Genomic DNA, 16,665 nt, shown 5'->3' with positions numbered 1-16,665 from the left:
GGGTCCCGATATTCCACTAGGAGGCTCTGGGAGGTCTCTGAGGGGCCTTGAGATGTCACTATGTTGTTCTGGGATGTCACTATGGGGGCTCTGGGTATTTTATGCTTTCCTAAGAAGTCCCGGTGCAGCCCTGAGATGTCACTCCAGGACCCGAGACATCAATATACTGCCCACAAAGCTGTGATGCTTTCCTGGGTGCTACTGTGGGGTGTTGGGATGTCACTATGCACCCCTAGGATGACAACATGAGGTGCTGATATCATGCTACTATGCACTGAGATGTCACTATAGGATTCTGGGTGCACCATGCACTTGAAAGCTACTAGGGGGTCGCATGATGTCATTATGCAGGTGTGGGGTGTGAGCATTGGGCCCCATGGTTGGTGCTTTCTTTAAAACAGGCTGCTTCATCTTTAAAATATGCTACACATGTTACAAGGACGAATCAAGCAAGGCACCCTAAACTTGGCACAGAAGATCAGCATATCAAACCAGGCACCTCATACCTGGCACAGAAGATCAGCATATCACACCAAGCACCTCATACCTGGCAAAGATCAACATATCAAAACAAGGCACCCCATACATGGCACAGAAGATGGGCATATCAAACCAGACACCCCAAACCTGGCACAGAGGATCAGCCTATCAAACCAGGCACCCCATACCTGGCACAGAGGATCAGCATATCAATCCAAGGCACCCCAAACCTGGCCTAGAAGATCAGCATATCAAACCAAGGCACCCCAAACCTGGCACAGAAGATCAGCATATCAAACCAGGCACCTCATACCTGGCACAGAAGATGAGCATATCAAACCAGGCACCCCATACCTGGCACAGAAGATGGGCATATCAAACCAGAAACCCCATACCTGGCACAGAGGATCAGCATATCAAAGCAAGGCATCCCATACCTGGCACAGAAGATCAGTTTATAAAAACAAAGGCACCCCATAACTGGCACATAAAATGGGCATATCAAACCAAGGCACCCCATACATGGCACTTTAGATGGGCATATCAAACCAAGGCACCCCATAACTGGCACATAAGATGGGCATATCAAACCAAGGCACCCCATACATGGCACTTTAGATGGGCATATCAAACCAAGGCACCCAATACCTGGCACAGAAGATCAGCATATCAAACCAGGCACCCCAAAACTGGGCTAGAAGATCTGCATATCAATCCAAGGCACCCCATACCTGGCATAGAAGATAAGCATATGAAACTAGGCACCCCAAACCTGGCAAAGAAGATCAGTAAATCAAACCAAGGCACCCGATACCTGCCACAGAAGATCAACATATCAAACCAACGCAACCCATATCTGGCACATAAGATGGACATATAAAACCGAGGCACCCCATACCTGACATAGAAGATTAGCGTATAAAAATAAAGGCACCCCATAACTGGCACATAAGATGGGTATATCAAACCAAGGCACCCCATACCTGGCCCAGAAGATCACATCCCAAACCAAGAAATGAATGCACCCACTTTCGTCCCTCGCTCTGGGTACACAATCACAAACTGCCCCCTAGTTAGCTATCTTATTGTGCTTCCTATAGCCTCTCTTGTACCTCACTATGTTACCCCCAAGCTAAATTCACGCTCTATGAAGTCCTGGGATGTCAACTTGGTGTGCTGAGATGTCACTAAAGAGCCTGGGACAGCCTCGCGAGGCTGCTCTTTGCAGCCATGATATATGCCCATGCACAAATCCATGCCAGCCTTCCCCTGTACCCGGTTCCCCTGCACCGGGCACTTTCAAGTAGGAAGCCCTGTACTTAAATGAGTGGTATCATGCATTTAAACAAAAGTTATTAAGGTATTCACCATTTCCAGCAGACAACAGGCGCATATGTAAATGTACCCCCAAACTCACTCCTAGTGACTTCTGTTGGGAGAAATTATAGAATTAATCTTTGGCGTTCTGTACAAATACTACAAAGGAGCCTGAATCAATTGCTGGAAGTGTGACATTGTTAGCCGAGGCTTCATCCTGTACACAGTGCAACATTGTATCACAGCACTACACAGTGGGTAGCCTCAGCTGAACATTCAGGCTGGCTGTCGCCAATATCTTCTAGTTACTGTGTGACTCCATCTTGTTCCCTCTGGTACATTTGAGTGGGTAAGGAGAGGAGTCCCCGCAGGAGTTGTAGCGGAGGCCTTCTACAGCAGTCCTGGAACCTTGCCAGGCGGGAGGCGTGCCAAAAAGGAGTGAGTTGAGTATGAAGAGGGCTGGGGGGTGATGCCATTCTTGTGTGCCACCGCTCAGCGCCCAGAATCACAAACGATCTTGGGTGGCTTTTAAAGAGCGGGAGCGAGTGGGGTTCTCCCTCTCTTTTGCACCGACCAGAGACCTGTTGATCAGTGAAGACAGCACTGCGTTCTAATGGGCGGCAATAATGGTTTCTCTTTCCCTCTTTAGATGGGGGCGCAGCTTGGCAATCTTTCCTGTCAGCTTATTAGGGCAGCGAGGACGGATGCTATGGCCTGGTTGGCTGCTGTCAGAGCCAGGTGCGGAATTCAACACAAGAGATCGGGCAGCGAGAGTGGGCTAGTGAGTCCCTGCCAGCTGTTGCCGCTGGCATAGTTCAGAGTTAATCTAGAGATTATTCTGTACAAATGACTAGGGATTGGGCAATGCAATGACTGGTGTAAGGGCTATAGAGTGTCTCAAGTGGGGGGGAGGGGGTTAAGCCCTGTTTTTGTTGGTGGGAGGGCCCCTGACCGGTAGGTCAGAGTCCCTATGACGGAATGTTGGGGCACATTACATTGAATTGAGTCACTGTAAGGGAATTTCCGGCTGATTTATGTTGTGGCCCAAGGTCCGGCGGAGAATGGTGAGGTGTCATGCCAGGCGCTCATTGAGCGGTCCACACTGGTAAGTGCAAAGGGGAAATGGGACTGGGGGTCTGGACAGTTTACGGAGGCTCATGTAATCCCCTCAAGATCGTTCAGGCGGTTGGTGGGCACGCTCAAGTATGCAACCAATGGCATTAACGGGTACTGTAATAAATGCAGCTGAATACCTTCTAAAAAATATATGTGTCTGGTGTCACTCAATGGCCCAGCCGCAATTGCTGCCCACTAGCAGGCTACTCCCCTTCCCCCTGTTTCTTATGTAGCCCTGCGCCATTCTTCTTCTTGCCATGCTCTGCTCTTGGCCCTCCTGCAGGTCCCTGGCACAGGTGAGTGCATGCAGGCTGACCAGTCTAGACAGGAAGTGTGGCAGAGGCCTTGTACCCTGCATCCCCCCTCTATCCAATGTAACCATCCCGCTAGCCTTCTTCGGCCCTCAGGCAGCACTCTGGCACAGGTGGGCGCACAGCAGGCCAGGAGCTTGCATAAGAACTGTAGCAGAGGCCTTCTACCCGGCCCCAGATCCTCTGAACCCCTGCTCCATCGTCCATCTTACCTGGCTCTGCTCTTCGGCCCTCGGGCAGGGTCCTGGCACAGGTGAGTGAAGACAGGGTCAGCAGCCCGGACAGGAGCCAGAGAAATGGCCGCCCGGGCCTCCTCTGCTCTGCGCCAACGGCAGCCATCCGAACCTTCATCTCGGCGGCGGGTGCACCTGTGGGGAGAGAATGCACAAGTGAGGAGGGCAGCACAGGTTACCCCGAGAATGCATATGGGGAGTTGCAGAGTTTGCACAACATATCTACATGTGTTTTAAACAAAAATAAACTTTAAACATCTTAATGGAAACAAATGGGAGGAAAAAATGTGACCTACCCTAGAGACCATACAATAAGGGACATACTTCAAAACATGTGGGCCAGGGCCCCAGTCTAAGCCAACTACAGAGCCAAATGTTGCAGACCCCTGCCCCAGGCCCAACTCCAACTCATGCTTTCCCCTTTGCACTAAACCCCCAGCAATCGCTTGCCACTCTGCCCTGGGGTTATCGGACCCCTGCTTTCTGCAGACCATGAGCAGAGTCCCTTACCTGTGACGCTGTCCGGTGCAAGCCGCTATCATGGGCTGAGGGGCCCTCTCTCCAAGCCCCCGCTTCCCAAAGGCAAGCTGCAGCGCCGCGGGGACGGGGTATGGCCCATGGCTAACTAAACCTCCGGCCTGGTATACAATCTGTGACCCCGAACACAAAGGCTGTGTGCACAGCTAGGGACGGGTTACAGATTGACAGCATTCCTCGGGCTCCAGGCAGAGGGGAGCAGGCAGGAGGCTAGCTGCACGGCGCAGGCTACACCGCCAGAGAGCGCTAGCATTCCCAAGTTACTCCCGTGAGCTTGACGCAGGGTGCACGCACCACGGGCCAGCTGCAGCACGGCCAGTCTCAGAGGTGACAAGTTTGATAAAAATGGGCCATTAAGGAATGAAGGTAATAAGTACTTAAGTGGCACTACAAAATGAGCCGGGGGCTCATCAAGGGGCGTGACCTAACAGCGGGGGTCCTGCTAGCCCGTTAGGTCACGCCCCCCTGGCGAGCCCTGGCTCAATGGGCTACTGGCACCCATGCCAGGCAGCCTTTTGTAGAGGTCAGCACCCTCCCATGGGTGAAAGGGTGCTGATCTCTGCATTTATGTTCTAAAGGCTAGCCTGGCAGGGGATAGCGCCTCGCCTATTTAGCCTTAATGGTGGCGCTGGCCCTTGCCAGCTGGCAAGGGGCAGGTCACCATTAAGGCTGAAAGGGTGAAGTCACTGGAATCTGAGGCCTTTTTTCCCAAATACTGAAACTCTCGCGAATCCGTGGGAGCTTCAGTATTTAGAAAGCAAGTCCTCTGCTTCCAGCGGCCTCACACTTTCTCCATAATGGTGGCGCTGGTCCACGGGAATCTCTGACTTAAAGGGATGCTTTGCAGCTGCGGCGCCACCAATATGGCTGAAAGGCTTTTTTTCTGAAGACTGAAGCTCGCTCACACCAGCAAGAGCTTCAGGCTTTATACTAAAAAGCTTTTTCGTGTAGTAACCGGGGCTGCCAGGGGAGATTAGTGGGCCCCAGTAGGGTCCCGCCTCAAAACGAGACTTCGGGGCCTGCCGGGGCTGAGCCCCGGCAGGCCCCGGCCCACTTAAAGCCCTGACTGGCCCAATGCCACAGCACCATAATCCTAGACGGGACATGTTGCCAATGCATGGTGGTGGTGACTGGCTCTGTGTCCCTAAACTCAGCCCTAGAGGTGAAGGCTCTGTATCCCTAAACTACCAGTCCTAGGTGTGGCTGGCTCTGTATTGCTAAACATCATTCACTCATAGAGGTGACATACCCTTTATCCCTAAACTATCCAGTCCTAGAAGTGACATGCTCTGTGTCCCTAAACTATCCAGTCATAGAGGTGACTGGCTCTGTATCCCAAAACTATCCAGTCCTAGAGGTGACTGGCTCTGTATCGCCAAGTCATTCACTCATAGAAGTGACTGTCTCTGTATAGCTAAATAATTCACGCATAGAGGTGACAGGCTCTGTATCCCTAAACTATCCAGTGCTAGAGGTGACTGGCTCTGAATCCCTAAACTATCCAGCCCTAAAGGTGACTGGCTCTGTATCCCTAAATGATTCACTGCTAGAGGTAACATGCCCTGTATCCCTAAACTACCAAGTCCTAGAAGTGACAGGCTCGGTATCCCTAAACTATCCAGTCCAAGGAGTTGAATGACTCTGTCTCCCTGATCCATGCACTTCTAGACATAACGCACAATGGGCCTCATACGAGTATGGCGACCTTACCCATTGGACTTCATTGGGAACATGTGATATTACTGCAGGTGGTAATATTGCACGAGGCAGTACCATCTTTGTAAATGGAGGTACTATCTCTACTTACAAGCAGGCGGGTCTGAGCACATATGGATTGCAAAACTCATAATAGTGCGGAGTGGTAAAATAACTGGTATTGCAAAATACCACCTGTTCTGCTGTTGGCACACAAGTCATAATGAGGCCCTCAGTCTCCAGGCTCCGGCAAGCTGTTCCTGCAGGTCGTTATCCCTCGTGCCACTAGGCCTTAGAAGCGAAAGGCTTTGTATCCATGTACCATACAGCCCTGGAGGTGACTGGCTCTGTGACCCCACCTTCTTTTACTGATGGATATGCATGCGATCACACATTCCCTCCCATTGCTGTACTGTGAAGCCTGCAATGATTCCCTGCCGGGTATCAGAATGCTCCAGCTACTGCAATTACAAACAAGGCTATTTGGGAGAGGTGTATGGCTGGTTGGCGAGATGGGGTGGGCAGGACCGGGGAGGGAAATTATGTCCAGGGATGTATGGATGTGGATCACTAGCTACCAGGTAAGATCTCCCATGCAGGCCTCGCTGCTGTCACACTAACTGGCTGCAGAAAAAGGCCTGAATGGGCTTCTCCTAAAACACAAAGACTAGCTTCGTTCCCCTTTCACATTGGCTTCAGAGCCTGTCCCCGCCCTGCCTGTACCCTTTCACAGTGGCTACCTAGTGGGGCCTTGCGGTGTCTTTTCCTGCCCCACTGGCTGCAGACCCTGGCCTCTCTGGGTATTATCCTTTCTGAATGGCTCCATAGCATGGCCTCTCTGTCTTTCTCCCCTGCCACACAGGTTGTGGGTCTTGGCCCCTCTGGTTCTCCCAAGTGTCAAACTGGCTGTAGACCTTAGTATCTCCCCAACAATAGTGCCTGGTCGCACTAGATATGCTAAGATAGTTATTTATAACGCGCTTAATACCCAGAGGTTTCTAAGCGCGGACCCGGGGATCAAACCCATGTTGCTCCGTGTAGTCTTGCTTCCAAGGCGAGCACGTTGCCCCTGAGCTATCCTCCCGAGATGCTTCTTCTGCCACAATACCTGCAGTGCTTGATCTCTCAGCGGGCCTCTCCCATGCCACAGTTAGAGCTTGGCCTGTCTGGGTTTCTTTCCCGTGACAACACCTACAGAGTCCCAACACCTCAACTGTCATGCTGTGTGTAGAGCTTGGTCTTTCATCATCAAAATGGCGGTAGAGCTGGGTCTCGCAGAGATTCTGCCCTGCCACACTGGTTGACAAGCTTGGTCTCTCCCAATCACTGGCTGTAGAGCACAGTCTCATTGGGTGCGGTCCCTGCTACTAGTCACAGAATCAGGAGCCTGGTCTCTCTGGGGTTCTCTCCTGTCACACTAGCTACAGAGTCTGGCCACTCTGTGTCTATTCACTGTCACACTAGCAGCAGACCCTAGTCGTAATGGTCTTTCCTCTGCCACACTGGACCTAGAGGCTAACCTTCTCTATCCATCTCCTATCACACTGGTTGTATAGCATGTTCTCTTCCGTGTCACAATGGTTGTAGAAAATAGCCTTGGTGGGGGGTCTCTCCCCTGCCATGCTATCTGCAGGACCTGGCATTTCTGGATCTTTCTCTTGCCACAGTGACTGAAAAGCCTAGCCTTGCTGGTTCTCTAGATGCCACACCAGTCACATTCCTCGGCCTCTCTGTGACGCTACCATGTCACACTAGCTGTACCTCCTAGACTCTTAGAGTTACTCCAGCTGCCTTGCTTGGATTCTGCGTCTCACACTTGTCACAATGGCTGCAGAGCCTGGCATCTCTCTGCCTTTCCCCGTCACACTGGCTGCAGAGCCTGGCCTCTCAGTCTATCCCCCTCACACTGGCGGCAGAGCCTGGCCTCTCTGGGTCTACCCCCCTCACAATGGCTGCAGAGTCTGGCCTCTCAGTCTTTCCCCCTTACACTGGCTACAGAGTTTGGCCTCTCAGTATATCCCCCTCAAACTGGCGGCAGAGCCTGGCCCCTCAGTCTATCCCCTGACACTGACTGCAGAGTCTGGCCTCTCTGGGTCTACCCCCCTCACACTGGCTGCAGAGTTTGGCCTCTCAGTCTTTCCCCCTCACAGTGGCTACAGAGTTTGGCCTCTCAGTCTTTCCCCCTCACACTGGCTACAGAGTTTGGCCTCTCAGTCTATCCCCCTCACACTGGCTGCAGGGCTTGGCCTCTCAGTCTTTCCCCCTCACACTGGCTACAGAGTTTGGCCTCTCAGTCTTTCCCCCTCACACTGGCTGCAGAGTTTGGTCTCTCAGTCTGTCCCCCTCACACTGGCTACAGAGTCTGGCATGTCTGGGTCTGCCCCTGTCACACTGGCTTCAGAGACTGACCTCACCGGGTCTCTCCCCGTCCACACATGCTTTGTGGGGCATAACATCTCTTGGCTTCTCCCCCGTCACAATGGTGCAGTATTCCACACTCACACACACACACAAACACACGCACACAGACTCTCTCTCTGCCCATTGGGGCAGAACATCACACTACTCTACAGTGTGAGCTTCTCACCCTCCTGATAAGTGGCAGCCCCTTACCCTGACCACGTATGCTGGCTCTCCTGTCACACTGGCAGAAGAGTATGGGGTGTATGGGTCACCCCCCCCCCCCAGCACTGCATGATACTCGCGCTGCCAACCTTGCACAGGGCCCATCAGTGTCTTCTTATGCTACCATACACAGCAGTGTCGACTCCTTAACTGCCCACTACGGTGAGTTTCTGAAACTGCCCACCAGAAAATATTAAACCCTGGTGGTGAGGTGGGGAAAATATAACATTCAGAAAGCCATACAATAGTTTGCCTAATCCTATTGAATTCTACAACAAAGCACAGAAGCTTATAAAAGTGGTCAACCTTCTACAGCAGAGGACAAATAATGATATGGAAGTGATGAACATGTAGTATTACAGTGCACAGAATTATAGAGACAAGCTCCCAGAGGCCTACAAAGTTGACAACCTTTTTATAATAGAGGACACATAATTCACTGGTAGTGAGCAACATTTACCATTAGAACACTTATGAGAATTCTTCAGCCAAGCCCCCAGATGACTGTAAAATGGGCAACCTACAATAGAGCAAACATATATCTAGAGAAACGTGCCTAGAAGCCAATAAAGTGGCCAACATTCTACAGCAGAGCACACAGAATTCCACTGACAATCTCCCAGAAGTATATAAAGTGGCCAACATCCTACTATATAAAGTGGCCAACATTCTATAATAGGGCACACAGAATTCTACCAACAAGCTCTCAGAAGCCAATAAAGTGGCCAAAATTCTTCAGCAGAGCACACATAATTCCACTGACAATCTCCCAGAAGTATATAAAGTGGCCAACATTCTACTATATAAAGTGGCTAACATTCTACAATAGGGCACACAGAATTCTACCAACAAGCTCCCAGAAGCCAATAAAGTGGCCACATTATTCAGCAGAACACACATAATTCCACTGACAGTCTCCCAGAAGTATATAAAGTGGCCAACATCCTACTATATAAAGTGGCCAACATTCTACAATAGGGCACACAGAATTCTACCAACAAGCTCCCAGAAGCCAATAAAGTGGCCAACATTCTTCAGCAGAACACACATAATTCCACTGACAATCTCCCAGAAGTATATAAAGTGGCCAACATTCTACTATATAAAGTGGCCAACATTCTACAATAGGGCACACAGAATTCTACCAACAAGCTCCCAGAAGCCAATAAAGTGGCCAACATTCTTCAGCAGAACACACATAATTCCACTGACAATCTCCCAGAATTATATAAAGTGGCCAACATCCTACTATATAAAGTGGCCAACATTCTACAATAGGGCACACAGAATTCCACCGACAAGCTCCCAGAAGCCAATAAAGTGGCCAACATTCTACTATATAAAGTGGCCAACATTCTACAATAGGGCACACATAATTCTACAAACAAGCTCCCAGAAGCCAATAAAGTGGCCAACATTCTTCAGCAGAGCACACATAATTCCACTGACAATCTCCCAGAAGTATATAAAGTGGCCAACATTCTACTATATAAAGTGGCCAACATTCTACAATAGGGCACACATAATTCTACCAACAAGCTCCCAGAAGCCAATAAAGTGGCCAACATTCTTCAGCAGAGCACACATAATCCCACTGACAATCTCCCAGAATTATATAAAGTGGCCAACATCCTACTATATAAAGTGGCCAACATTCTACAATAGGGCACACAGAATTCCACCGACAAGCTCCCAGAAGCCAATAAAGTGGCCAACATTCTTCAGCAGAGCACACACAATTCCACTGACAATCTCCCAGAAGTATATAAAGTGGTCAACATCCTACTATATAAAGTGGCCAACATTCTACAATAGGGCACACAGAATTCTACTGACAAGCTCCCAGTAGCCTATAAAGGTGCCAACATTCTAAAATAGAGCACACATTCCACTGACAAGCTCCCAGAAGCATATAAAGTGACCAAGATTCTACAATAGAGTAGACAGAATTCATCTGACAAGCTCCCAGAAGCCTATAACATGACCAACATTCTACAATAGAGCACACAGAATTTCACTGACAAGCTCCAAGAAGCATATAAAGTGGCCAACATTCTACCATAGAGCACACAGAATTCCAATGAGAAGTTCCCATAAGCATATACAGTGGCAACCATTCCACAATAGAGCACACAGAATTCCAATGAGAAGTTCCCATAAGCATATACAGTGGCAACCATTCCACAACAGAGCACACAGAATTCCAATGAGAAGTTCCCATAAGCATATACAGTGGCAACCATTCCACAACAGAGCACACAGAATTCCAATGAGAAGTTCCCATAAGCATATAAAGTGGCCACCATTCTACAATATAGCACACAGAATTCCACTGACAAGCTCCCAGAAGCCTATAAAGTGGCCAAAATTCTACAATAGGGCACACAGAATTCCAATGACAGGTTCCCAGAGGCCTATAAAGTGAGCAATATTCTACAATGGAACACACAGAATTCCACTGACAAGCTCCCAGAAGCCTATAAAGTGACCAACATTCTACAATAGCACACACAGAATTTCACTGACAAGCTCCCAGAAGCATATAAAGTGGCCAACCTTGTACAAAAGAGCCCACTTAATTCCAATGAGATGTTCCCAGAAACATATAAAGTGGCCAAGATTCTAAAATAGAGCAAACAGAATTCCACTGACAAACTCCCAGAAGCATATAAAGTGGCGAACATTCTACAATAGAACACACAGAATTCCACTGACAAGCTCCCAGAAGCCTATAATGTGACCAACATTCTTCTATAGAGCACACAGAATTCCACTGTCAAGCCCCCAAATGCATACAAAGTGGCCAACATTCTAAAATAGAACACACAGAATTGCACTGACAAGCTCCCAGTAGCCTATAAAGGTGCCAACATTCTAAAATAGAGCACACATTCCACTGACAAGCTCCCAGAAGCATATAAAGTGACCAAGATTCTACAATAGAGTAGACAGAATTCATCTGACAAGCTCCCAGAAGCCTATAAAGTGCCCAACATTCTACAATAGAGCACAGAACGTTCCACTGACTAGCTCCCAGAAGCATATAAAGTGGCTAACATTCTATAATACAGCACACAGAATTCCACTGGCAAGTTCCCAGAAGCCTATAAAGTGCCCAACATTCTACAATAGAGCACAGAACGTTCCACTGACTAGCTCCCAGAAGCATATAAAGTGACCAACATTCTACAATAGAGCACACAGAATTCCACTAACAAGCTCCTGGAAGCATATAAAGTGGCCAACATTCTACAATAGGGCACACAGAATTCCACTGACAAGCTCCTAGAAGCATGTCAAGTGGCCAACATTATGCAATAGGGCAGACAGAATTCCACTGACAAGCTCCCAGAAGCCAATAAAGTGACCAACATTCTCCAATAGAGCACAAAGAAGTCCACTGGCAATCAATGGGAGTAGGAGTGTACCAAACAAAGCAGTGTACCTGTGACCCCGGCAGGGGATAGCATAGACAGGAAGGGAGCAAAGTGCAACAACACGTTTTTCAAGGGCTGCAGTCATGCGGGTTGACAGCCAGTTGAGTTAAAACAGATTTCAGTTTCGCTGTAACTGCTATCGTCTGGTAAAGTGGAGAAGTGTGCTTCAATTTCATACAGAACAGCTTCGGACGGTGGAAATGGTTGCAAAAAGTAGTGGAACTGTTGATAGTAAAAAAATAAAAGTAATGGAACGCCACTCCCACTCACTACGACCACTGCTGACAAGCTCCCAGAAGCCTTTATAGTATAAAGTGACCAACATTCTGCTAGGAAGCCCAAATAAGTCCACAGACATGCACAGACAAGCCTATAGAATGTGATGCCTTCTCTAATAACGAGTTATCTGGAGAATAACACGATACCACGTGGCCGTAGGATATTCACTCTTCCAGAGTTTATTAATAACGATGCCCGAGATTTGGCCGACTTAAATCAGAGCTCCAGGGCAATGCTGCAGCTTTTGGTTGAGCGCGCTGATGGCGAGCATAGAAGCATCCAAGCCCAGATTGACACTCCCAAGCACGAAATTACAGATACGAACTCCCCAGCAACCGCCAAAACCAAGAACTCCAGCACCATGCACAACATATTGAAAGAACATCAGGATGATTGATGGAAAGCTGTGTATTTTACGGAAGTTCTTTGGGGATAACGCTGCCTATAGTCTCGGGAGCATAGCTCATAGGCAAAGCTTGCCTTGGAAGCGAGACAACTAAAAGCAACACAGGTTCGATACCTCAGTCCGCGCTTAGAAACCTCTGGGTATTAAGTGCGTTATAAATGACCAATTAAAATTATAGGGGCTTAGTTAGGACATGTTATGGATTTCTGTGCACTGAAAAATTATAGTCATCATTTTTTGATGGTAAATTCTAAAAACAATGAAGGGCTCAGCAGTAGGTTTGGTGTTCTTACACACTTTCCCACTATTTCTCTAATAGGGTGTACAGAATTCCACAGACACCTATAGAAAAATGTGATGTAAAAGTAATTTATATATGGTACCAGTTCCACCAGACATGGGCCTGTAGAGGGAAATGAGGAGGAAGGGGGAAACAGATTGAGCAGATAGCCAAGGCGGAGAGGGGGGTGGGGGGTGGGCATTTAGTTAGATCATGGAGTTAGCGAAATGCTTGTTTGTGATTGGATGTATGGGATGTCACGGTTGGTCGATCGGGCACAAGGTGTTGGTCAGGAAATAGGGTGACCATGGTGAGCCAGTAGTTAGTCAATGTTTTGGGCACATCATTAGGGTACAATTGAAGCCTGAGTGGTTGCCTGATGGCCTCGAGATGTGCTTAAGCGAACCTCTGACGTGTGAAGGCTTTTTTTTAATCCGACGACCCTGTTTACAGCTTCCCAGATGCAACAACCAGGCTGCCAAAGTTTGGGACCACAGTGGCCCATGCTTGGAATCACAGAGACTGTGCGCGAGGGTCAAAGCGAGCACACAGGAAGAGAACGTGTTGCGAATGTTCCAGAACACACACCAATGAGAAAGTGTAAAAAAAAAAACATAAACAATAACCAAAAACCATAAACAATCCCACATAGACCTATGATAAAGGAGGGAGCGTTCTACACGAAACCCCTTTGGTGTCAATAATGAAGTGCGAAATGATCCCACAAAATGTAGACCTCCCTGGAGTCCTGTCAGAAAGGGCGCACAGTGTGGCGCCAGGGTTCGCCGCATTGCCGCCGCCTCCACATACATTTACTGATTAATACCATGTTTAAATCGCGCGCTTGATGTACCAAGGCGCCTTACATTTTCCACGTTTCTCCCAAAATACACAATACACAAACAAGTGAAACGCGAAACATTTCCAGTAACGGCGCAGGGGTGAAAGGCATCTTTGTAGCCGGAGCCCTGACAGGACAGAGGTGTGCAGTGAGAGCCCCCCGCGGGCGAACAACGGGCCCACTGTACTCGGCCGGCCAGCAGAGGCACTTTCTCCAGGCTGCGGCAGCGGTGGGGGCGAGGCTCTACCTTACCCGCAGCCTAAGCGAGGGCAGAGCGTACACACTGCAGCCGTTCAGAATTCGGGGTCTAATACAGGGCAGGACTGACACACACCTCACACGTTTGCTCCCTCCCACCCCCTGGACTCTCAGTCTCCCACAGGGCGGCCTGGGAGTTGTGCTGTAGTAGTCCCCAGGCTGACCGGCGAGCGCGCGGGTCTTTCGTGGGGCCCCAGTCTGTTTACGCGTCCTACCTACGTGTGCTTTCTGGGTCGCATTCTGTTATCTGGTCCCGCTGATCAGCTCTGGGTCTGGGGGCGGGGGGTGTTTCTAGTTTCCGTCCCTCTCATTCTTCTGGGGGTTTTGGCTTCTCAGGGTAAGCCTGTGTTCTTTGTCTATTCTCTCTGACCTCAGTGAGGTTCCCAGGGTCGGGCTGCGGCATACTATTGTCCCGGGCACCCAAAAGTGTCCCACAGTTGCAAATGGTAATTAATTTCTTTTGTGACACTCTGTTTGAATAGTGCCCAAGGGGGAGGTTTTTGATAAAACGTGATACAATTGTGCAAGTTAAAGAATATGTATTCAGCAACAATGACCAAAAACCCGGCGAAGTCACTCGTCAAACTGGCCCACATTTGCCAAATAAGTGGCCCACTCGGACCCCAAACACTTTCTGGATTCGGACAGTGCCCTATAGGCCAATCCAAGCCTGGTGGTTGCCCCTTTTGCCCCCGTTCTCTCTAGCAGGCAGCCGCCTCTCTGCCCTGTGTTCTGTTGTCTGTCTAGTGTGACACTGTTTCGTTCTGTGGCCTGGGTTACGCCGCTCTCCTACGGGTTCCTGTCTCTGTTTCTGCTCGTGTCACAGGAGCGGGAGATGCAGTCTTGCGTTAAACCTGCCCGTGGTACAGGAGGGTTGGGGCAGACGACTTCCTGCGTCCAGGCTGGCTTGAGTTCCCTTTCCCTGCTGTGTGTCGCCAGATTGCACTTGCTCTGTGCTGCCTCTATCCCACTGCCCCAGGACCCCCGCCTGCTTCTTCGCCCTGAGCCTGTGTCCAGGTGTCACAGAGTCTCATGTTGGCACCTTGGGCCCAGGCCACCGTGGCCAAGTAGCAGCCAAATGACGGGAGCTCAGTGCCTGCGCTTAGAGCAGTGGTATTCAAAAGATTTCCCTACCAACTCCTCCCTTGAGTACACATATTTCTTTTGGGCACCCACACCCAAACGATGTGCGACCTGGCTCTTTAAAAAGGGAATTAGGCGACTGATTTTAATAGAAAATATAAGTAGTACATCAGATTCTATTTTATATTAAAACTGTATTCTTAATCCCTTTTAAAATAGTCTGTGCCTCTTGGACATGCTCCAGGCACCCTTAGGGGTCAAGCTCCCCTCCTCCCCCCAGTTTGAATACCACTGGCTTAGAGGAACAATGCTTCTAATGTCCCCGAATGTCGCCCACTATCACTTGCACTTCCCGTGCTCTACCCGCTGCCCCCACACATCTCTCAGGGGCCCCCACACACCCTCCCATCAAGTGCTATAACCCCCCATGTCCCAACCACTCCAGGAGTCGACGGCCCGTCCCCCTGCAGGCTCTCACCTCTCCAATGGGGGGGGGGGGTCCTCGTCTGCGCGGGTGCTGAGAGTCCTTCCCAACCCTGTATCCGCGGGTGCTGAGAGTCGTTCCCAACCCTGTATCCAAGGGACAGTCCGGCGTAGTACCAACACCCCCTAAAAAGTAGCCCCTCTTTCGGGTTAGGTGCGAGCTACTGAGAGCATCCTGGCCGGGTGGTGCGGCGTTGTTGCGGGCGCTTCTGGGTGCTGGACTCGGCTCTGTGCGCACTCCTCGGTGGCTGTGATGTGGGGCTGCCCTGTGAGAGCCCCTTTGGAGCGGCTCCCCGCGCACCCCTCGGGCACCCGCTTAGTAGCCGGTGCTGCTGCCCCTCACACACTCCTCGGGGTTGCCGTTGGTGTTGCCCCGGCGCGCCTCCTGGCCACGGTTCAGGGCGCCTTCCCCTGTCTTGCGTGCACACTCCCCGCGGCTGGACTTTGCTTTCCTTGGAAGTTGCTCTCCGCGCACACTCGTCAGGGCTGAGGTAAGTAGCCGCGCCTCGAGTACTCCGACCTAGGCGTTCAATGGTGGCGGAGCGGTGCCTCCTCGCATCTCTCCGTGCAGTTCTGCTAGCGGCTCTCTGCCTAAGCCCGCTCCGGTGGGAGCTTTCAGGTCACACCCCTGAGGCCCCACCCCCCTCCAGCCTTCTGTCCCTGCTCCCCTGCAACAATGGAGCCGCGGGGAGGAGGAGGTGGGGGGCAGTGACCCTCTCAGACACCTCCCCCAGGCCTTAATCCTCGGCCAGCCCTGCCCAGGCCAGCTCCCCTCACGCCCGCGTGCAGGGGCGCAGCTGCATCTTTCGGGATCCAAAAGGGAGCCCGGGCCTCTTCCAGTTCAGGAGAGCAGACCTTACTGGGAGTGAGCCCTTCCCAGTCCAGCAGCAGGGCTCTGGCGGCTGTGGGGGGCTTCCACGTGCAGCATGGAGGGCCCATCCCCGGCCGCGGCAATGTATTTACTCACAGAACTCGTGCCGGGGGTACAGGTTAGTTTAGCGAGCAGGTCCCGCGAATGGGATTACAGAAGGCATATGGAGGTATCTGGCAATAATGTCCCCATATATATATGGTCCCCATACATAATGTCGCCAGGATAAGGTTGTGGCGACATTATATATTGTGAACATATAGAAGGGGTAAATGGGTGTCCCCCTCCCCTTGAAGAAAATAAGCTTTTCGGGTTGTAGTGGTGTCTCCCATGTGTTCAATGTAATAATGTCCCTGCAATAAACGGGCCTTTTTTGACAGGTGACATTTTTGCAGGGACATTATTACATGGAA

General features: G+C 50.3%; 1 protein-coding gene across 2 annotated transcripts in view; it reads right to left on the bottom strand.

The window, feature by feature from the left end:
* Window positions 1-16,008, bottom strand: part of FGFR4 (fibroblast growth factor receptor 4) — a 54,271-nt gene extending 38,263 nt beyond the window's left edge. Inside the window, exons 1-2 of one of the 2 annotated variants that reach the window (XM_069651494.1) lie at window positions 15,377-16,008; window positions 3,437-3,592 (exon numbers count right to left, since the gene is read on the bottom strand). In XM_069651494.1, coding sequence (XP_069507595.1) covers window positions 3,437-3,575 — 139 coding nt within the window. In that variant the 5' untranslated portion in view covers window positions 3,576-3,592; window positions 15,377-16,008. Of the gene's footprint in view, window positions 1-3,436; window positions 3,593-3,967; window positions 4,108-15,376 lie in introns of those variants that run through there. The other variant, XM_069651495.1, reaches the window with a different exon arrangement.
* Window positions 16,009-16,665: the final 657 nt, after the last annotated feature.

The sequence above is a fragment of the Ambystoma mexicanum genome, chromosome 3p, assembly GCF_040938575.1.
Source record: "Ambystoma mexicanum isolate Mex_15411 chromosome 3p, UKY_AmexF1_1, whole genome shotgun sequence".
NCBI classification, from domain to species: Eukaryota; Metazoa; Chordata; class Amphibia; order Caudata; family Ambystomatidae; genus Ambystoma; species Ambystoma mexicanum.
Note: the sequence above shows the minus strand (reverse complement) of the source record. Positions and strands in the feature narration are given on the sequence as shown.